This window comes from Panicum hallii, chromosome 1 (genome assembly GCF_002211085.1).
Source record: "Panicum hallii strain FIL2 chromosome 1, PHallii_v3.1, whole genome shotgun sequence".
NCBI classification, from domain to species: Eukaryota; Viridiplantae; Streptophyta; class Magnoliopsida; order Poales; family Poaceae; genus Panicum; species Panicum hallii.
Window position 1 is genome coordinate 57,123,684 of NC_038042.1, and position 20,207 is coordinate 57,143,890.

The window sequence follows — 20,207 nt, forward strand, 5'->3', positions numbered from 1 at the left end:
ACACAACAGGTGGAGATGGAGGTGGGTGACACCGTCCGCACTCGAGTTGCCGATTACTTTTCTCTGATTCTCCCCCCACGATGGAGTTTGTTGGGAACGGCCGGGCCGGGGAGCTTTCTGCGCCGCTGATGGGGGCGACGAAAGCAGAGTGTGAGTCACTGGCTGTACTACGTCTACGACCTCGCAGCCTCTCATAGAGTGTGTGTGTGTGTGTGTGTGTGTGTGTGTGTGTGTGTGTGTGTGTGTGTGTGTGTGTGATCGACAGATCGAGAGAGAATGACTAATGTGCCGCATGTTTTGAATGCCAGATCCCAGGTGGCGCCAAAGCTGTTTCCCAGGCCACAGAAAAGCCATTTCTGCGACGTACCGGTGCAATGGACGGATGGCTTTGCTTGCAAGACATCCGAATGATGCGCTCCCTTTCTCTAACTCCGGTTCATGATTGTGCAGCCCAATACCCGAGCACAAAAGACTAAAGAGAGTGCTGTTACACGAGATGGAGCCTTTTTATTAGTTGGACTAGAAGACTGATTCCTACAAAAGCCAAGAAAAAGTGCAGATCTTACAGGGAAGGACAGAGAGAACCAGTGAACCTAGGAAGCACTCACTAGCTGCGATCATCACCTTGCCATGATCTGTGTCCCGCGACTTTGATAGCCCCAGTTAGTGGTGCTCGATCTCGCTTACAAGATAGAGAGTGGAGGCCACCGCCTCTCTCTGAGCATCTGACAGCATCATCCTAAATTTCTCATGTGCTGACACATGCGATCGCACCAGCAAGGAGCACGGCGCCCGCTCATGGAACCGCAACTCGACCAGGGGGCAGGGCACCGCGCCGAAGCGATGATTACCCACTCCGGCTCCGGAGCCGTGCCGTGCGCCGCGGCATCCACCGTGGCACCGTGCCATATCGATTCACACTAGCCAGGCTGAAGAAGCCCCCCGAAGGCCGAGGACGTGCCGAGCCCAGTGGGTCGAGTACAAAACGCAGTCTGTCCGCAGCACACCTTCCCTTGGAAATTTTTTTGGAGACGCAGCGATTACAATGGCCCAACAAAGCCTTTCGGCCTTGCATGCTGCCTCCAGCGCCGCCGGTCTCCACCGGGCCACAAAAGGCCGAATCTGCTTCCCTGATGGAAGCGCATGACCTTCCTGACGAAGTGACGAGCGACGACAAAGGTGTTTCTATGAGCACGTTGCTGATGCCTGAGGTGCTGATGGGCTGCATAACCGCCAGTGCGTGATTACGATTTGACATCGTCCTAAAGTCAAGTCGTGTTACACACCAATAGAGGCATTCCGTGCCGTGTGCTCATGCTACGGTTTTCAGATTTTACATCAGTTGAAAACAAATTTTTGGAAACTGCATCACACAAATTCTTCCAAAAGAACAAATATGTGTGTGCACCGACCAATAGATTGATGTACTGTCATTCTCAGACTCTTCACGACTGCACGGAACTTAATTTGGCAAGCATAACCACCTACCGGTCCAAGCATCACTGATCTGGACAGCAAACTAGACCGCTGGTATGTCACCACAAGAAAAAGGTTCTAATTCAATACGCTACTAGTATTTGTAATTGCGGTTAGCCTCGTTTGTAGTCACAAATCTTTGAAGAAAACTGAAGAAAAAATGTCAATATTTTGCAAAACCAAATACGCGAGTGCCACACGGGACGTTTGGCATCCCTCCCAAACGCCGAGCACGCAGAAACAAAACCGAACCGCGCGTTAGTTACACGTCGCCGCTTTTGCGCGGAAGTGAGCTCGCTGGCTCGCCCGGTCCGCTCGCCTCACTCGCCAATCTTTGCGTGCCCATCCCCGCCGGGCGACCCCACCCCTACCCGTCCCTCGACGCCCAGCCGTACGATCCGCATCATCCGGAAACCATCCCGGCCGCCCGCCCCCGGAATCCGCCTTCCTTCCCCTCACCTTTTCGAAACCACCTCCTCGGCTCCTCCTCCCGATGGCAAACGAGGGCTCCTGCCCCCCGACCTTTTCCTCCCTTGTTCTCTAGATCGCGACGGAACCGAGCTCCCCCTCCTGCCGAAGCGAAGCGGAGTGAGCGATCCGGCACCGCCGCGCGATCTGATCGGCCCCTCGGTTCCGGCGATCGGGGCAATGCTGCGTGGATCGAGCTGCTGCTGCTGATCACGGTGAGCCGGCACGCTGGGATCCGCCCGATTGATGCTCTTGCAGGCTGTTTCTCGCGGTTAGTTCCGGCGCGATTGGGCTGTTAGTGAGTCAATTTGGGTTCCGTATGGTCAGACTTGTAGTTTTCTGCTTGGCTGATGTGTTTTTGCTCCCGAATTTATGTGATGCGGCGTTGGTCGAGCTTTGCGCCTTTGAGGAGGGTGGTTGCTCCTGAGCTTTGATGTGGTAGTGGATTAGCTAATATTTTTGTGCTCCGAAAGTAGGCATGATCCTGCCTATTCTGGTACTAGAATTGCTATTCCGACGGCTTTAATAGAGCATTTTGTAGCGACAAACGGTGCCAATTTGGTATGGTCGCTCCGATCCTTTGGATTTTAGCGAGCTTTGGTAGTTCTAGGTGTGATTTTGTTTCTGTTTCCATAACTCGGTCTCTTTATCTATTATGTTGTAAACACGTGGGGAATATTTGGTCAATCTATGAGTTGTTGCACAGGTGTAGAGTGGAGTAATGGTTCTAACTGTGGATTAAACTGTGGGAATAACTATTTTGGTAGATATTGATGTGATCACTTGGAACTCGGATGGGTTTAGGTTTGTGAAGGCCTCGCCTTGGATGTGACCCTTTTTATTATTTTCTAGGATTAGATTCATTTAGCTAAGAAATTCAGTGTAGCCTAGGGGCAGTTTTTTTTTAAATTATTATTTTGCATAACCCTACAGGCAGCCATCGTTTCGTTTTGGCTTTTAGGAGCTACCAGTGATGTGGCTTGTTGTTCTAGCCATATGCTGGAATCAATTTTTGTCCTGTTATTTCAGTTCCAGGTTACCATTTGCATGATTCATGCTTGACTAGCTCAGAGCAACCAATTTATTCTTAGCAAGAGCATGAGATTTTAGATTGAATTCTGGCATAATGCAAGAAATTGATTTTTCGTTGTGAAATTCACAGTCTAACATAAGATAGAGCTCGTTGAAACAAGGGTTGTTGCATAACCCTTGTTGCTTGGATAATGACTTTGTTGATGATTTTGCACTGCATTCTCTTTTATCAACATTCTGCTTCATTGACTGATAGATAATTGCATCCACACCGAACTAGAATTGATGGCTTAAATACTCTTTTCACTGAATTCTACTCTAATTGTTAAAGTTTGATCATTAAACTGATGAACAATGATAAAAAAACAGCATAGAGCATATAAAATCAGATGTGATCCATGTTTTGTTTCACCTTGCAATAGCTTGTATGTAATCACCCACGTCCTTTTGTCTGTCTCCTTTTTATCTATTATCACAAATTTGTTTTGTCTGTTACCCAGAACTAGCCATTGCATGTGTTATATCACTATTTATCTTTGTTTGCTATGGGATTTATGAATTGATCACTGTATCACTAGTCCTGTGAATTTATGATTTTTGAATTCACTCGCTGACTGCAGGTTTTCATACTGGGCTTCTTCTGATTGCTACGAGCTTTGGATGAAGTTTGCACTTATCTATGGAAGTGGGTGACTCACACGGTGCTGTAGTTAATAAAAGTGAAGAGAATGACTTTGAAAAGAAAGGCGGTTCTAATCCTGTGGTCTATCAGCTAGTTCGGGTAAATCGTAGTTGGTTATATTGCCCATATGTCTATAAAATTCATCAGGATGTTTCTTGATGATTACTGAGACCTCTGAGAAACACTTACTTTAAATTTGTACAGGTTGAAGGTGATGGAACACTTGTTCCTGCTACAGAGGACGATGTTTTGCAATTCGAACATTTTCTTCATGATGAGAAGGTTGATCTTCCTTCTATTGAAGATGTAGGTCATGTGGAAGAGTTTTTCAGCAATGATTGCATCTTACTGAAGAAATCTGACTTGGAAGGTGATATCAATAGAATAACTGTGTTACATGTTTTTCTTTTGGGTAAATCTTACTTCATTAGAACAAGATTTTATGCTGTCTAGTTGGAATACAGCCTGCTAGCCTAGAAATTGACAAAAATTCCTGTATAATTTCAACTGCTTTCACTTGTAGTGATGCTCACTGTTTACTAAACTTGCGCAGATTGCTCTTCCAAATTGAAGACTATAGAACTACACACACAAAAATCGGGGGCTGACTTGGAGGTATATTGTTTATCTCTTGTTCGTCATAATTATCTGCCACGCTAGTTTTTTTAGTTCCATTGCAAGATAATATGTTTATGCCACTAGATAATGCTCTTAGTACATTGTAAGGGTCCTTATTGTCAATATTTCTAGTTAAATTTGGCATGGTGTTTATATAGAGTATGGATTATCTGTTTTTGTAGAATTCACAGTTGAGAGTTCAATTGCTTTCTTCAATTAATTTTACTATATATAATGTCAACTTTAATTAAAAACTACTTTTGCACATGTTCAAGTCGATGCAACTTTAATAAGATGCATATCATTGCACAGGAAAACAGGCTACAGTCAATGGATGATTCCCTTAGTCCTCCCTCAAAGTGTTCAGTTGTTCACGTCCAGCAGCCAGATAAATTTCTTACAGAACAAGGAGACAACAGCATCGCTCAACAGAACAATGCTTCAACTGAGACTACAAAATCGACAGTGTTAAATGACTCTTGCAATGCTGAAAAAGACAAGGCTGATGCCCGCTCAAGACCTGTAGACGACACATCTACAGAACCATCTGTTTCTGGAGTTAATAGTTCTGTGCCTGATTTTTCCATATTACGGGGAGAAGTCCGTTTGGATGATCTTACTATTAGAGAACTTCAGGAGGCATTTAGAGCCATATTTGGGCGGCAGACTACTGTCAAGGACAAGATATGGCTCAAAAGACGGATTACAATGGGCTTGACCAATTCCTGTGATGTTCCAAGTTCAGGCTGTGTAGTTAAAGACTACAAAATTGTTGGCAGGGATTCAAACAAAGATATGCCAAACACGGGTGAAATACCCAAGATTGGGCTTCAAGCTACTTCTCTGGTTCGGGATCAAGTTATACTTCCAGGAAATGAAGGGGACTCACCATCTAGCTACTACTATCATAGTGAGGACCAACAAGGATCTTCCAAGAGGTTCAAAAGAGCACCAATACATAATGAGGAACCGCAAGTAATCCTTGCCGAACAAAGCACTAACAAGAGAACTAGAAAGCCAACGAAAAGATACATAGAGGAGCTTTCGGACATTGAAACTCATGATTCCACTGGAAAACTTTCTTCACCTGCAAAAAGGACTGCACGTGATGAAGTGTTGCTGAAACCACGGGTAGTACATTTCCATGAGGTTGAGTCTCTGGGCACTACCTATCCTACTAGAAAGGATACTCTTGGAGGATTTAGTGTACATGTTCCTTATGTTTCAAGGACGAGAAGAGGGCGCCCAAGGAAGGACTTCATTTCATTTGTGGTAATAACTTACATATGAATCATTTATTTTAACAGGATTTTACCAATTTGACGATACTTTATTGTTACCATGAAACAAGACAATGTTGTATCATGTCCTTTTCTATCTCTTTCAATGAAGTAACTTCTCAGATAATAATACTTCACCTTTAACCAGCTTTGTTTTTCAAAATGATAATGACTTGCACAAAGTTTTTTGTTCAGTTTGACTCGTAATTTTCAACATGCCCCTATAGTATGCACTCCAATCAATCGGATATTCCAGCCTTAATTTTAATTAAATATGTTTTGTTCTTTTTCTTTCATCTAAACCTGATCTCATTAGGATGACTTTTCAATCCATTGTTCAAATTTAGCAAATCTGAAACCATTGAGCCATTCACCCATGTTGATGTTGTCTCTAAAAGAGCTTAGCAGGCTTTGTTGTATGCATCTTTTCTTCATTCACATGCCAATAGTCTGTTTAATTGGTGCAAAATGCTTCCTGTGCCATAATCCGTTTAAGAAATCAAGTCTTTGTTGGAATTTAGGGTAATCGGTCAGGTGGATGCCTGAATGGAAAAGTAATTTAGCAGTCTCACCTAATTGCTGGAGGTCAGAAAGCTGATGCTATCTGCCATAGCTCCCAACTAAATGGATGGAATAAATTGCAGCGTATGCTATCAGATTGTTTGGTTGTCTTGTATTTCCTTGTTAAACTTGTTTTCATTACCTTTTATAACAGGATAAGGAACCTTTTGTGGAACATAATGGGGTTCAGACAGCAGTTGGGATGATGTTGGCAAAAGAGTGTGAAGAGGGGAACCACGTGAGGAAAACATCTGAAGTACCGCTAACGGTATGTGTTTTGTCATGTAGCACACATCTATAAAATGCAAGATTGAGAAGCTAAACAAGTAATCGGAATTAGATCTTGGAAAACCTCCTACCTCCAAACAATTTGGCCCTTGCAATTTTACCTGTTTCATACATGATACATGCATTAAATATTTTTTTCCTTCTCTTCAAACCCGCTGCCAGGTAAATTCTGGGAGAGGACATATAGAGGCAGTTGATAGGAAGAGGGTTCAGAACCTACAACCAAATGTTTATAATGCTGCTTCCAAGCCCAAAATAAAGCGAGGTTTGACACGGAAGCATCATCGAGCATGGACACTGTGTGAAGTCATGAAGCTGGTTGATGGTGTGGCCCGGTTTGGAGCTGGCAAGTGGTCTGAGATTAGGAAACTGTCCTTTTCCTCGTATTCTTACCGTACTTCGGTGGATCTCAAGGTGTGTTTTCTTGTTCATCAGAAACTTACTCATTGTGATTTCATTTTCCAATCAAACCTGCTGTTTATACAGGACAAATGGCGGAACCTGATCAGAGCGACCCAGACACAGCTTCCCGCACAAAAAGATGTAATCACCTCTCTTCAACGCACATGAACGCCATTTTTGCTTATTAGTTCTTATCTTTTACCTGCAATTTCTTTGCCTTCTGATTTTCCATTTTGTGTAGTATCCAACAATTGTTTCATTTTGATCACTATTCTGAGCAGGGCGTCTGTCCAAGGAAGATTAACCCTTCTATCATACCTATACCACCATCCATTTTGTTGCGAGTGAAGGAGCTAAATGAGCTGCAGTCGCAAGGGGGCGGCTTCACAGCGCCAGTCAAGTTCTCCAGGCAGAACGGCAAGGTTGTACAGGAAAAAGGGTCAGGTTTTTTGTGATCCGTGCCATGCAGATATACGGGAAAAGGAAGATAATAGTTAGATAGCTCGCTTTTGGACGATGGAGGATAAGTACATAGTATTATAACTTAGGCGTAGCCACGTTATCCATCTTCAAAATGTTCTCAACACGCGCAATGCACGTTTTCTCCTGTGAAATCTGCTGGAACATGTGTAATAATCTTATTGGTGTAAGGGCAGGGCGCAGTCGCCGTATAACAAGCACCAGTTAACGAACGTGTTCCGGCCACAAGCTTATGTAAAAGATGCTTCTGGGCAAGGAACGATACAGCTTAAAAAACACAAAGTTCAAGTGCAAATGCAAATCGAGCAGGGAACAGTGAAGGAAGCGAACAGATTCTTGGGAGCCATATGGATGTTCTATTGCATGAAATTAAACCAAACAGATTTACCCAAAGTAACTTTACAAAACAAAGCTTTCAGAGAAACTGCAGTTACAAGCAGAGTGTTTAGTTAAACAGGCAATGAGACATCGCAGCTTCAAGGTGCAGCTACCTGCACACATAAAAAATGAAAAATCTACGGATCAAGAGTACTGAATGAATAAGACAACTAGCCAAAGAAACCTCCGGTCGCGTGAATGGGAATGGGAGAGTGAGCTACTGATACCACACCCCTCAGAAGTGCAACACATGGACGACCATCAGTTGCTAGATGTAGAATGAAGCTGTCAATATGATCCTGTCAACCTTGAAATGTCATCAAGCAGAAATTTACTCTCAGCCGAAGGATCAATCCTCTCCACCTTGAACACGGTGTTCTTCACGCGTCTCTCGTCTCCGTATGTTTCTTCTTTCACTTTCAGCCTCAGCAGATACTGCCGGTACAAGCCTTGGAGCAAAACATCTGCATAGCGAGGATCCTCATTCTCTTTAAACGTATAGAGTTCTCGCGCCGAGCAACCAAGTAGCTCCTCCCCAGGCTCTTGGAATGCTGTTGCCCAAGCTGTTCCCGAGTGATCTTGGATCTGTAACTGCAGGAGATACCTGTAATCACACTCTGGAAACTCTTGGTTGCACTTGTCACAGAGCCAGTTGCCTGAGTCAGACTTTGTCACCTTCTTACCGCATTGCCTGTCTCCGATCATGTTGGGGCAAGCTGTGTAGCAGAAGGAGTCGGTCTTGAAGAATACAACAGTAGCCTTCACCGTGACCCAATCAGGTTTGTCCCCCATTCCAAGACCATCATCCTTTATCTGTGCTACTGTCTTTCGGATCTCATTCCTTGATGCTGCTGGAGTGAAATCCCTGGATATGGACTGAGTAGAAGCATCTTTTCCTCCACAATCAAACCACTGCCTAAGGCTATGAGCTTCAGCAAGATCAGGGTTTATGAGGAGTTGAGTTGAAGAAATTGTGCCAACAGACTTGCCACTGTAATCATTCACTCTTCCAGCCTTGACAGCCAGCACAGGAAAGGCCCCACATTCGACCATTTCTTGCAGCTGCAAGCCTTCTCTGTTGCAGAAGTCACCCCACATGGTAACCTCAACACTTCGACAAGACATATCCTTCAGGGTAATGGTCCTTTTCTGAGTTTCCATGCCATTTTTCCTCTGTATTGTGGTACTAGGGTTGACAGATGTAACGACACCAATGACATCAACAATAGCATTGTTCTCTGAATCTTCAATTTTATCAATCGATGTGAAGCTAAACCGCATGGCAGGAATGGAGCTGTTCTCATCAGGACAAAGCTCAATGGTTGACTGAGATTCCAAGAAAATTTCCCACTCATTATTCAGATGGTTGTAGTCCTTTTTTGCAGGTTTCAAGCTTCCTCTTGATACCACATAGACCTTACCAACTTCCACAGCTTCATAGAAACGATCAACAAGAGCATTGAAACATGTAGCCCGTATCTCACCACCATCAGAATCAAGCAGGTCAAAAGAGAACACTTTACCGTCACCTTTTGCATTATGGTACCGGCGGATCCCTCCCTTGACAGTAACTCGAGCCTTGATAGCCCAGCGGCCCTGATAAGGATTTAGTGCAGATATGGGGATTATTCTAGCGGGAGCATCATTTTTCATGATTGTGCCGTGGTTTCTGTAATTGGGTGCAGGGCGATAGGATGGCTGTACTGTTGGTTGGAAGACCTGTGCATTGTCACTTGGCCTAGGGATCATGTTCGAAGAGTTCCCTGCCATCGGTCGCTGGATTACTGGAGCATTGTCATTGGACCTTGTTACTGTGCTCAAAGTACTTCCTGCTGTTGAACCAAGTGTGCCATTAAACTGGTCTGCTCTCATGGAATTTGAATTAGAAACTCCAGATTCAGGAGGCAGTACTGGATTTCCAATAATCTCACACTCTGGAACAAGAACTTCCATGTTAAGAATGACCATAGCCCTGTGATATTGCAACCAATCAGCTTATCATAATGTGCAAGAAATAACTTGTACAGCTTTACAGATAAAAAGAAATAAATTACCATAGCAAAAAAAAAGGCTAGTCAACAACAAATTGTAACCACTGCAAATACTCCTTAACTGGTAACCAAACGGCTAAGCTGAAAGGTGCAAACTACAAACTAACCAAATCAGACAATAGAATCTGAATCGCTGTGCACAGCCACAGCGTAAGAGGTAAACTACAATGATTAAATACCATCCCATGACAGGATCAATAAAATGGAAACTACGTGATTCAAGACATGGCAGCTGCCTAGCAAATATTCGAGTATAACAAAACGAAGGCGCCAAATCTGACACATAGGACAATACCTCACCATTTATCAGTGAACACTGACCATCAGGTGCACGGCCAGATCTACCAAAGCACAGACATGCTACCTTTTTATCATGATGAAGAAAATTCCAATCAATTCATGGCTGGTGAGGACCAATTTGGTTAGGAACATAACTACATCCCACATTAGCCTATGCGGACAAAGAATAAGGCAAAGTATAAACTCAATTCAATCAGCAACACCGTTCACAAGCACCAATAAAAATTTGGCCCAAACGGATCGACTATCATTAGGTGCGTGAATACATAGCTGGTGAAACAAATTTAAAAAACTACAGCTGGAATAATCCGCACTGCAGGCCAAGCCAACAACTAATTCATCCGAATGCAACTCGCACGAACCAATTAGATGGAACTAACAAGCACAAAATCGCAACCAGCTAAAATTACGAGCCAATTTCGTACGGCGCCCAGGCGTGAACCCTAAACCAAACCCCACCAAGGCGCACGCAATCCAGTCGAGTGGGAGGGGAAGGGGGAGGCAGAGAGAGATACCTCCTTCCACGGACGTCGTTGACAATGTACTCGAGGAGCTGCACGATCGCGCCGCGGCGGACGAGGCCAGAGCGCGCGAGGTCGCAGAGCTGCGCGGCGAACAGCGCCTGCGTCGTGGCGACGCCGTCGGAGATGATGGCGCGGAACCTGGGCCCGGCGCCCGGGGGGCCGGTGACCGCGATGCTCCGGAGGTCGACGACCTGCACCACCGGCTTGAGGTTGGTGTCCCCCGCCAGCGTCGCCGTCACGGCGTTGGGGGTCAGCCTCGCCGCCGCCATCGCGGGATCGCAGCGACCCTAGCCTCCTCCTCCCCTTCCCCACCTCGATCGGTGGGAGCAGCTGTACTCGGCAAGCGTGCGGGATGAAGGCGAAGAGGAAATTTGATCCGAACGTTCGAGTGTTCGAGGTGGGGGGAAGAAATGGAGGGGCAGTAGTACGGGCGACGGGGAGGGGCGGTTTGATGGCGTCGCGGCTTCTTCCTGAGGAAGACTCCCACGCTCATGCTGGATAGAAGTTGCCGTTGGATCGGGGCGAGGACGGGTGCATCGAACGGCTGCTATTGCGCTGGCGTCACGGGTACGCAGGCCGCACGATTTCCTGGGCTGGGCTGATGGGGGGCTGGGCCGCAGACGGAGACTGCACGTCTCGTTGTTGTTTCTCAAAAAAAAATGTCTCGTCTCTGTCACATGCTACAAATTTTGAACTGGAAATTTGATGTCAATCACATGTGGCAAATACACTATTCTAGTAGAACACAAGGAATCGATCGATTTCAAATTATCAACCAGCTAAACAAAACCTCTTCCCAACTCAAGAGAACCCTAGAGCCTCAGTTTCAGGAAGAACTACCACATTTCCTGGACAAATGGGGTCAACATAATGAAATCGGTAAAACAGTCCTTTCAATCAACCACCTGCGCTGGTGCATTACACAATCCAGAAAGCCAAATGCACGAGCACGGGCTGTGGTGTAGCACGTGATGAACAGTACGGGAGGAATGGTTTACAGGAGAAATACATTTGGGTGGTGGTGAAATACAAAAAGATATTTACAGCGTCTCTTTAGCACTAAATGTGATTTACAATCGCCATGCAGAATTTTCATGGTCTCTTTTATCCATTTTAACTCTTTGCTGTGCAGCAGCAACTTTAGCCCCATGCCGCTGATAAAGCATAATTTACCACCAGTTTCCCATCAATTCCAAAGTTCTGCAGTGTCAAAATAAGAGTCAGCCACCCTTTTTTTTGGTCTGTATGTCACATGGACAGAAGAAATCTAAAAAATAATAACTACAAACAAGGCCAGCACTTTATGGTGGTCAGTGGTCATTGTTTGCAGAAGAAACTTATCCGAAATCATGAAATCATTCAGTAATTGTGATAGGCATCAATCTAACAGGCAGGAATGGATAAAGCCAGGATTCTATGGTCGTCAATGTTTCTGGATGAAAAACTGTGTGATTAAGTTGTTCTGATAGACATCAATCTTCGAACATATACGGAAACAAACTACTAAAGGAAATTCAAGAACGATTTGATGTTGTAACAAAGTGGTACAAAAACATACAGAGCCAGCCTCTCAAACAGAACGTATGCAGATATATCAATTTTATAAAGTAAAGATTCAAGAACAATTGGAGCAAGTACATTTTAAGTAAGAATCTTACGTTATACAAGTCAATTACCAGTTCGTCTGGGTTTGGCGAAAATGCACTGTTGATATAGACAAACTGTTGGCAACACAGACAACAGTTAGTAAAATTCCAGCATGTCACAGATTAAATTCCCAAACAACTGACAATCTTGTTCCTACCAGTGTGTCCTGATGAAGTTGTCGGCGAAGAAACTCAACGACCTTCAAAAATTTATCTCGTCCCGAAATCTGGTAGGGATACACGAATAACAGCCTAATCAAGTTCATTGTATGGAAAATAAGGAGAACCCTTAAGCCAATTTCAGGGACAGTCCGTAGCCAATTTCATGGTAGGACATAATGAATCGACCACTTGAACAATCGCTGTGCCAAAGGTTTACTAAGTTACATGAGGAAAAAAAATTGTGTCTATAGGACTATGACCGAGAAACACATTGATTTCACTATTACAGAAAATAGAAAAATAAATGATATCAATATGCAGCATGTAAGCAACTGTGTTCCAAGTACTTCACAAGCACTACACGAAATATATCGATCTTGTATTCTACCCTTCTCACAGTATCAAATGGGTCCGGATTTAGAATAAAATTAAGGCAAGCGCTCACGATAAAATTACTGAAATGTGTACAACTTTCTCAATCTCCCACATATTTTAGATCCAGCAAACCTCCTGGACACTACATTCCACAAATCGTTTGCTCTTTTATTACTAAAAAAGCGAGAAAACAACACAAGCAAACCATCAAATCTATGTTGCAGTCAGTTCAGTCTAAATGTTTCTAAAGATCAGAGAATACTCTCCAGTTTCTTATCAAACTGAACAGGGAAATTGGGGATATCCCTTGATAAACTGAAACAACTCTGTCCGAATTCACCATCAGCACAAAGAGTCAACAAGTCAAGTGCATGGCAACTCTGTCCGAAGTCCGACACTAAGTTTCCGTTATACAGAGAAGTCCCCAATTCTGAAGTCGCGATCTAGAGACGAAAGCACGAAACCCTAACTTCCAGCTATACCGGGAATAGAACAGATCTTGAATTCCAAGCGGGAACAAGGAGAATGACGATGGGGAGGCGGAACTCGCACCTTGAATTTGGATTGCTTCAGTATCGGGGCATCGCCCGTCGACCGCACGTGCACCACCACTGCAATCCCGTAGCAGGAGAGAGGTTAGCACAGGCACGAGGACAAGGGGAAGATGAAGTTAGCAACTCGCAAGGCATAGAACGGTGGCCGGAGTTGCCAGAACCTTTCTGATCCACCTCCGCGGCCATCGGGACTACGACGACGAGGAGGTCAGGAGCCGGTGGTTTTCGTCGACGGCGACAGCAACACAGCTCGGAGATCGCAAGAAACCCGAAAATTTTCACTTAACACCCTCTGATTTCTCTCGAGTCTATCGGAACTCGGTTTGGAGTTTTGGGCCTAATAAGGCCTTCACTGATCGAGACTCGGCCCGTCTAGGCCCAAGGTGACTGCGAAATCGAGCAGCGGGCCATGGGCTCAATGTAGACTTGCGTTGCGTTGTGGAGCGCCGAGGCAATCCGAGCGCTGCAATTCCGCCAGTATTTTTGTTCCGAGTTCTGACCAGGAGGTCTGTCTCTTTTTTAAAAAAAAGAAACCAGGAGTTCTGTCTCGAGGATCAACAGAAAATCAATCAGGCCAGCTTGCGGCAAACCGAACATCTGTGTCTCGCTCCGTCGTATCGATTGGTCGCTAACGGAATCTTCACCAGCAAACTGAAGCGTGTGAATCTCTGACGCGGTGGCAGGCCTGCCTGACACGCTGCGAGTATAGGTACTTGCAGTAGCATATGAACTGATGCTCACCTGACCCGGTCAGCTGCAGAGCCCGTAGACACACACAACACACAGAGAGAGACCCTCCAGATCTGCCGCGAGCCTGCGTGGCTCCGTAGATCGAGAGAGCGGTTAGTTAAACACCTGGCACGAGAAATGCTGTCGCGGGCTCTGACATTGCCCAACACAGAAAATCAGGCCGCTACATCCCTGCATCGGATCCCCTTCACAGCAGAAATGCTACCACGCAGAACGGGCCCTTAGTTAAACTAATCAACCCGCCTGCAGCGAGAATCTACACCGACCTCCTCCCCCGGTTTGTTTAGCCGCGCTCGTACGCCCGCGGCCACGTTGCCGGGCCGCCTATCCCGAGGTCTCGTGTCAGACGACGGCGCCTCGTCAAAGCACGGGGCGCTGGCTGAGCCGCGAATAATCGGGCAATTAACATGTCCAGGCCGTCAGGCTGCGCGTGACAGTAGTTTAACCACTTTGCCCTCTGCGAAATATCGGATTCCTAGGTTGTCCACGTGTGCCGCTCCGTGGACACGCATGATCATGAGCTAGCTGCTCTCTCTGTCTCCCCGGCAGTTTGTACTCCGTCTTGTTCCGTGCACTGGATGCAGTTTATTACTACAACCTTCTCCATCATCAGACTTCGCTCCATGATCGAGGACTCGAGGTAACCAGAGCCAGACATGCCTTTCGATCGCCTGCTTTTCAGTTTTCATCACCATTGCCGTCAGGAAATACGCGCCGGGTAACCCAGTGAGCCTGCAGTCTCACCGCCGCAGCGTGCGTGCCACGGGATCGGGTCAGGCGCCACATGCAAGCGTACACGGAAATGGTCACTGGTCAGGCCAGGTTAGGTCAGGCGCGGCCAGGGGTGGGGAACACTGCCTGCAGAATAGTATTGCACTGGGGTGCCCTTATCTTACGGCCGCGGCTGTAATCAAAAACTTTTCGCCCGCAATAATGCTGGCACCACGCGAGGGTGGATCGCGGATGGAAACCCAGGGCCAGATCGAGCAAAGCCATCGAGAAGGCCCTGCCACTGCCACCGTTCGTGGCGGGCCTCACGCGGCGCTCAGCGCCTCACGTGCGGATGCCCAGACGACGACGCGCTGGCGCTGCGCGAGCGAACGAACAGGCCACTCCGGCCGCGCGTGCGCCTCGCCATCGCCTTGCCGATGGTGGCGTGGTGGCTTCTGGCAGCGGCGGCAGAGGAGGCCGGAGGCGTTCGCCTTTCTGGCCGCACTCCGTCGCGTGCAGATTGGCGCCGTGCGTGGCCGTGTCGAGCGCGCATTGGCTCACGGCTTTTTTCTTCACTCGGCACTCCGGCTCGTAGCAGAACTGCAAGGTTGTTCTTTCTAACTTGCACAGCGCTATCACTGCGGAACTGCCACAACCACAGGAGAGACAATATCACTGTGAGTGTCATGGAGATAAACCTAGGGTTGTTAACATGGGACTAGTGTAATATCTGGACTGTCCGGCAAGCTGCTACCAGTACAGCACTTGCAGGAGCACGTACTGATGTTGCTGGGCTTTGCTTTGGGCGCAGCTGACCAAAGTGCCAGTGGCTCTACTACCGGTACTTGCGCCCATGACTCGCGAGACTGGCAGGCAGCCAGGCACGGGGCTGGGCAGACAGCAAGTGCTGGCTTTGAAGGCTGCTGCTGCAACGCTGGTCAGGAGTAGGAGTACAGGCTACCTCTACAGTGGCGTAGCGACCTCGCCAGCCAGAGCACAGTGTGCATGCATGCAGATGCAGCAGCAGCAGGGTGCAGGGACAGCAACGCCGGAGCCGCAGTCTGAACCTATAGACCATTCAACGACTCGCGCAGACGCCACACCTGACACCCTGACGGTGTCTCAGGGCTGGGCCGCTCGGCTCCAGGCAGCAGCAGCAATGGCCTTGGCGAGCTGACTGACCCTGGATGCCATTGAATTCGTGTAGACTGACCCAGGGTCGGTCAGTCTCGGCGTTCGCTGCAGGTGCAGCCGTGCAGGGCATGCTGGACTGTAACCCAGCATCTCTGCCCAGTTCCGTTGGGCTCAATGGGAACGGATCAGGAGCCTCAGCGCCGAGAAAAACTCTGAAACATGCCCGTATGAACCTTGCAGTCAAAGTATAAACAGTGAAGACTAAAGAGAAGCAACACTAGGCTCCTAGCTGGCTCGCCCCTACTATCAGTCAAAGATATGCATGGAACTAGAAGCCATTGCGTCATTGCTTGCCATTATCCTAATGAGTACTTTATTTTCTAATGAAGCATGGTGGTTACTGTTCTGTATTCGTTGCAGTCTCTGAGCTCAAAGTATAAAGTAGTAGGCCGTGGAGCAGATGGGCAACTGAGAGCTTTGGGCGGAATCCACAGATGTGACAAACTATCACAGGCAGGGGAATCCGACAGCGGGAAAGGGAAATCCAGAACTGATCTCAGCTCGCTCCCAAGATATTACATGGCACTGACAAGAACAGAACAGAGGCAAAACACTTCAGAAATCAGAAAGGCCTCACCTCTGCTAACCTCATCATAACTAAACACATCAGAAGCATTACAGTGAAGTGTAAAACTACAAGCAACATAGCGTAAGAGAATAAAATGGAGAAAAAGAAAGTTCATTCTTAGGAGGTTTAGCCGTTTAGGTCTTTCAACTTCATCGAACTGTACTGGCCTTTAGCAGAACCGTACATCTCAGGATCAACACGTCTGGAAAGCAGCCGTAGTTTGTGTTCCAGGTTGATCTGGCCTCAGCCTCTCGTCTAGCCGCAATCAGACAACGCTGGTCTCAGTCATCTGCAGATTGCAACAACACAAATAACCAAACTATGATCAGAACAAGACTTTGACAGTTGACAAGCAACAAGTTGACAGAGATCGGCCTAGAGCCAGTATGGTAATGAGTTTAATGAACAAGACCTAGGGTGGGTACGCACCATTACGGTACCGGGAGGTGATGGGGAGGTCGTTGGTGGCCATGGGGATGGACATGGAGAGCTGCGTCTCGCCGTCGAGCCCCATCCAGGAGCCGCCCTTGTTTGCCTTCTCGTGCGGCCACTCGTCGAAGAAGGGCCGGAGCGGCTTCTGCGCGGGGGCGGCGTCGTGGCCCGACGGCCTCTCCAGCCGCAGGTCGGCCCCCAGCACGAAGCAGTGCTGCTGCTGCTGGCGCCGCCTTTCCTCCTCGTCCTCTTCCTTGGTCAGATCAACGGCGTATGCCGTCGCCGCGCCGTTCCCGTACCCGCCGACCGAGAACGGCGACGTGGCGCTCGGCTTCGGCTCCACGCCCAGATTCTTGAACTGCCACTGCCCCGCGGCCTGGCGGTCCCTCTCGGTCGTGCCGTCGGAGAAGAAGGCGTGCTCGCCGACCTCCTTCGCGGCGTGCCCGTAGGCGTAGTCCCTCTGGTCCACGGAGTAGTACGACGGCGGCGGCTGCGGATGGGTGGTGTCCAGGTGGAGGTGGAAGGGGCTCACCTGCGCCGCCGCGTGGTACGCGCCAGCGGGGCGGGCGGAGGCCGCGTAAGGGCTGCCGCCATACAGCGCGTGGTACGGTGCCGCGTCATGCGCGGCGGCGGGTGCCGGGCGGTGGTAGGTGGGCGCGGGGGACGAGGTCGTAGTGGTGTTGGCGGTGGCGCTGTTGGCGGAGGTGGCGTTGGAGGATGGCGCCGGCGTGGCAAGGGACATTTCCACAGGCTTTCTTGAACGGTTCTTGCCGCGGTGCATGTGCTTCTCGCAGTACTTGGAGTCCGGGTAGGCCTCCTTGGAGCAGCGCCACTTCTTGCCGTCCGTCCGCCGGCACCGCCCGGGCTCCGGGTCCTCGTCGGGCTTCCGGCTGAACCCCATCCCGAAGCAGCCCCACCCCACTGCATGCGCAAGCAAACCATCAGATCAGGCGTTCAGCCATTGCCAATGCCTACGTGAACGGAAACAAGAGAGGAAAAAAAGAAAGGACAGAGACGTACGCGAGGGCTGCGGCGGGAAGACGAGGGACGGGGAGGTGGCGAGGGCGGAGTCGAGGATGCGGCGGAGCGGGGGCATGAGGTAGGGCGGGATGGGCTTGCCGGACGCCAGGCACTTGTAGATGAGCGCCTGGTGCTCCAGCTCCTGCCACTGCGACGCCGTGAACGGGTACCGCCCCGCGCCGGCCCCGCCGCCCGCGCGACCGCTCATCATCATCATCTTCGCGGCCGGCGGCTCTTCTCTCCCGGAGCTAAGTTAAGCTACCAGCGAAGATCTCCAGCTATCGGAACGCACACCGCCGGCAGCAAACGCAGGAGGTGATCGGAGCGCGGCGCCGCGGTTGCGGTCGTGGTGGTGTCAGCGAGATGCTGCGGGGCAGCAGGGTGGAGGCGGAATGGCGAGTGGAGTGAGTGAGCACTCGGTCAGGTTGAGGTGGAAGGGGTTTTGTAGGGAGGAGAGCTCCGCAGCGTGGGGCCGTGGCTGGCTCTGGCTGCGGCGCCGCGTTCAAAAAGATGCAGGCGTCGGCGTGTGGTTTTGGGCTGCAAAGAGTTTTGGCCCATTTGATAGTGTGTCTGCGGCAGGAGCGATCTCGTTCGAACTGGTGCCCGGATGCTGGATTGGGATCCAACGGCCACCGTTCCACAAGGGACTTGCAAGACACAATCTTCTTACGCGTGACACCAACTGATCGCTTACGTTAACCCGTCTCGTACTGTACCAGTTCGTGGTCCGTAGTGTCTCGTACGGGTATCCTCCTAAGCAGGAGCAGACGGGACGTGCCGTTCAACCTGTGCGTGCGCCCCCGTACGCGTGACCGAAGCGAGAGGGAGCAGGCGCCGCCCCAGCGCGGCCGGTCAGTCCTGGACGGTTGCTCGGCTCCATAAAAATTCAAGGTGGCGGGTACAGAGCCCAGGTCACTCATCAATCAAGACTCGAGATGATGCAGGGTGCGCGCTGCAGAATCTGCTGGGCGCAGGACCGCAGCGGCTGCACGCCTGCCACTCTCGGACGTGGGCGCGACCGCGCGAGACCCTGAGCCAATCCGGACCCGTTTCCCGTGGCGAGCTCGCGATTGGGCTTGCGAACTGCGAGGCCGGCGACGGCGTTCGCGCCCCGCGCATGGCTCGTGGCGCGGTGGGCTTTGCCGGTCTTCTCGCAGTCCTCAACGGCGCTCCTTTGTAATCGGCTGTGGATCCCATATCGTCCCGAATAGTTCCAGAAAATGATGGTGTTGCTCGCTCACAACGGGTTACAGAAGGCCAAGATGGACCATGCGATGATGCGAAGCCGTTCTTCTTCTGAGACTGTTCTTCTGCACCCGGCCATCATTGTTATACCGTGCTAACAGTATTGGCAACCAGTTTCTCCAGCTACCTGTGCGTGTGAACGGCAGCTGGTCCAGTGAGCAAAGGCGTTAGGTTTTCCTACCGCCAGCACTAGTTTATTGTGGCAGCGCTGGTTGGTGTCAGACGTGGCCAGCGGGTGGACGCTGCCACTGTGCCATACTACCATCCCATGGCACTGGCAGGGCCACCAGGTGAGCGCAGGCTGCACTTGAATAGTATTGTCACAGTAGTTAAGATTATTATTATTGACTGCAACGCTGCAGGCTGCAGGCGGCAGTGGTCAGTGGAGAGAGAGTGAGAGAGAGAAGCAGAGGGAGGAGACAGGCAGACTGACGCCCACGCAGATAGCCTGCAGCCACCCAACCCAACCCAACCCACCACACCGTTTCTCTCTCTTAACTCCCACTCCAACACCGATACGTGTACCCGGGAGGTGTACGTCTACCCTAGAAGTCTGTACTGTTGCGCACCAAGTCACCAGTGCTCCTCTGCTACAGTATCAGGCATCTTGCCGCTGTACCCATCATGCAAGAACCAGTACGCATCCAGCCATCCTATGGTCAAATGCCTGTTTGCAGCGGAAGCTTTCAGCTTTTGAGTCAAGGCCTCCTGAACAATATACTAACAGTAAAACATGTGCTCAGAGCTTACAAAGCCTAATCGGAACTGTTCCAGATTTACAAATCTAGCTTAAACCTTTACTATAAGTGTGTGTTTTGGTTGAAGGTGGTGGCAACTGTCATGGATGGGTGGGGGACAGGACCCATCTCTGAAGCCTGCAGGCATGGCCGAATGGCTGCTGAGCTCTTCTGCCCTTTGTTGCTGCTGTCTCTGACGGCCAGCTTTACGGAAACTTATAAACAAAGGCCTGCCCAGCACTCTCTCTCTCTCCCTCACTCTCTGCGTCTCTC

The 20,207-nt window shown here is 49.1% G+C and overlaps 4 protein-coding genes across 5 annotated transcripts; 1 reads left to right on the forward strand and 3 right to left on the reverse strand.

Moving 5' to 3' along the window:
- The first annotated feature begins 1,905 nt into the window (after positions 1-1,905).
- Positions 1,906-7,527, forward strand: LOC112880841. 2 transcript variants are annotated; one of them, XM_025945593.1, is made up of 9 exons: positions 1,906-2,215; positions 3,597-3,757; positions 3,863-4,028; positions 4,212-4,273; positions 4,589-5,548; positions 6,272-6,385; positions 6,568-6,819; positions 6,892-6,948; positions 7,089-7,527. In XM_025945593.1, exons 2-9 carry the CDS (start codon positions 3,656-3,658, stop codon positions 7,260-7,262), a joined length of 1,887 nt encoding a protein of 628 aa, XP_025801378.1. In that variant the 5' UTR covers positions 1,906-2,215; positions 3,597-3,655; the 3' UTR covers positions 7,263-7,527. The 2 variants fall into 2 exon arrangements, with proteins under 2 accessions (XP_025801378.1, XP_025801371.1); XM_025945586.1 differs by having other exon boundaries at positions 1,906-2,159.
- Positions 7,528-7,637: 110 nt separating this feature from the next.
- Positions 7,638-11,046, reverse strand: LOC112880833 (replication protein A 70 kDa DNA-binding subunit A). The gene is made up of 2 exons (XM_025945580.1): positions 10,532-11,046; positions 7,638-9,637 (listed from the first exon to the last, which is right to left on the reverse strand). The coding sequence occupies exons 1-2, from the start codon at positions 10,807-10,809 to the stop codon at positions 7,954-7,956; spliced, it is 1,962 nt and encodes a 653-aa protein (XP_025801365.1). The 5' UTR covers positions 10,810-11,046; the 3' UTR covers positions 7,638-7,953.
- A 362-nt stretch (positions 11,047-11,408) lies between these two features.
- Positions 11,409-13,577, reverse strand: LOC112880858 (ubiquitin-like protein ATG12). The gene is made up of 5 exons (XM_025945599.1): positions 13,439-13,577; positions 13,276-13,334; positions 12,345-12,413; positions 12,199-12,261; positions 11,409-11,740 (listed from the first exon to the last, which is right to left on the reverse strand). Exons 1-5 carry the CDS (start codon positions 13,461-13,463, stop codon positions 11,681-11,683), a joined length of 276 nt encoding a protein of 91 aa, XP_025801384.1. The 5' UTR covers positions 13,464-13,577; the 3' UTR covers positions 11,409-11,680.
- Positions 13,578-16,406: 2,829 nt separating this feature from the next.
- On the reverse strand, positions 16,407-18,351 carry LOC112873752 (growth-regulating factor 1). The gene is made up of 3 exons (XM_025936801.1): positions 17,953-18,351; positions 16,930-17,853; positions 16,407-16,789 (listed from the first exon to the last, which is right to left on the reverse strand). The coding sequence occupies exons 1-3, from the start codon at positions 18,167-18,169 to the stop codon at positions 16,782-16,784; spliced, it is 1,149 nt and encodes a 382-aa protein (XP_025792586.1). The 5' UTR covers positions 18,170-18,351; the 3' UTR covers positions 16,407-16,781.
- Positions 18,352-20,207: the final 1,856 nt, after the last annotated feature.

Bases quoted from the DNA above. Each gene is read 5' to 3' on its own strand.
- LOC112880841 (XM_025945593.1), top strand. From the start codon at position 3,656: ATGGAAGTGGGTGACTCACACGGTGCTGTAGTTAATAAAAGTGAAGAG. The intron at 4,029-4,211 runs GTGATATCAATA...AAACTTGCGCAG, and splicing joins GAAGAAATCTGACTTGGAAG to ATTGCTCTTCCAAATTGAAG. The intron at 6,820-6,891 runs GTGTGTTTTCTT...CTGTTTATACAG, and splicing joins GTACTTCGGTGGATCTCAAG to GACAAATGGCGGAACCTGAT.
- LOC112880833 (XM_025945580.1), bottom strand. From the start codon at position 10,809: ATGGCGGCGGCGAGGCTGACCCCCAACGCCGTGACGGCGACGCTGGCG. The intron at 9,638-10,531 runs GTATCTCTCTCT...GCAATATCACAG, and splicing joins AACGACGTCCGTGGAAGGAG to GGCTATGGTCATTCTTAACA.
- LOC112880858 (XM_025945599.1), bottom strand. From the start codon at position 13,463: ATGGCCGCGGAGGTGGATCAGAAAG. The intron at 12,414-13,275 runs GTGCGAGTTCCG...TATCCCTACCAG, and splicing joins TGAAGCAATCCAAATTCAAG to ATTTCGGGACGAGATAAATT. The intron at 11,741-12,198 runs GTAAGATTCTTA...TTGACACTGCAG, and splicing joins TGGTAATTGACTTGTATAAC to AACTTTGGAATTGATGGGAA.
- LOC112873752 (XM_025936801.1), bottom strand. From the start codon at position 18,169: ATGATGATGATGAGCGGTCGCGCGGGCGGCGGGGCCGGCGCGGGGCGG. The intron at 17,854-17,952 runs GTACGTCTCTGT...TTGCGCATGCAG, and splicing joins CTTCCCGCCGCAGCCCTCGC to TGGGGTGGGGCTGCTTCGGG.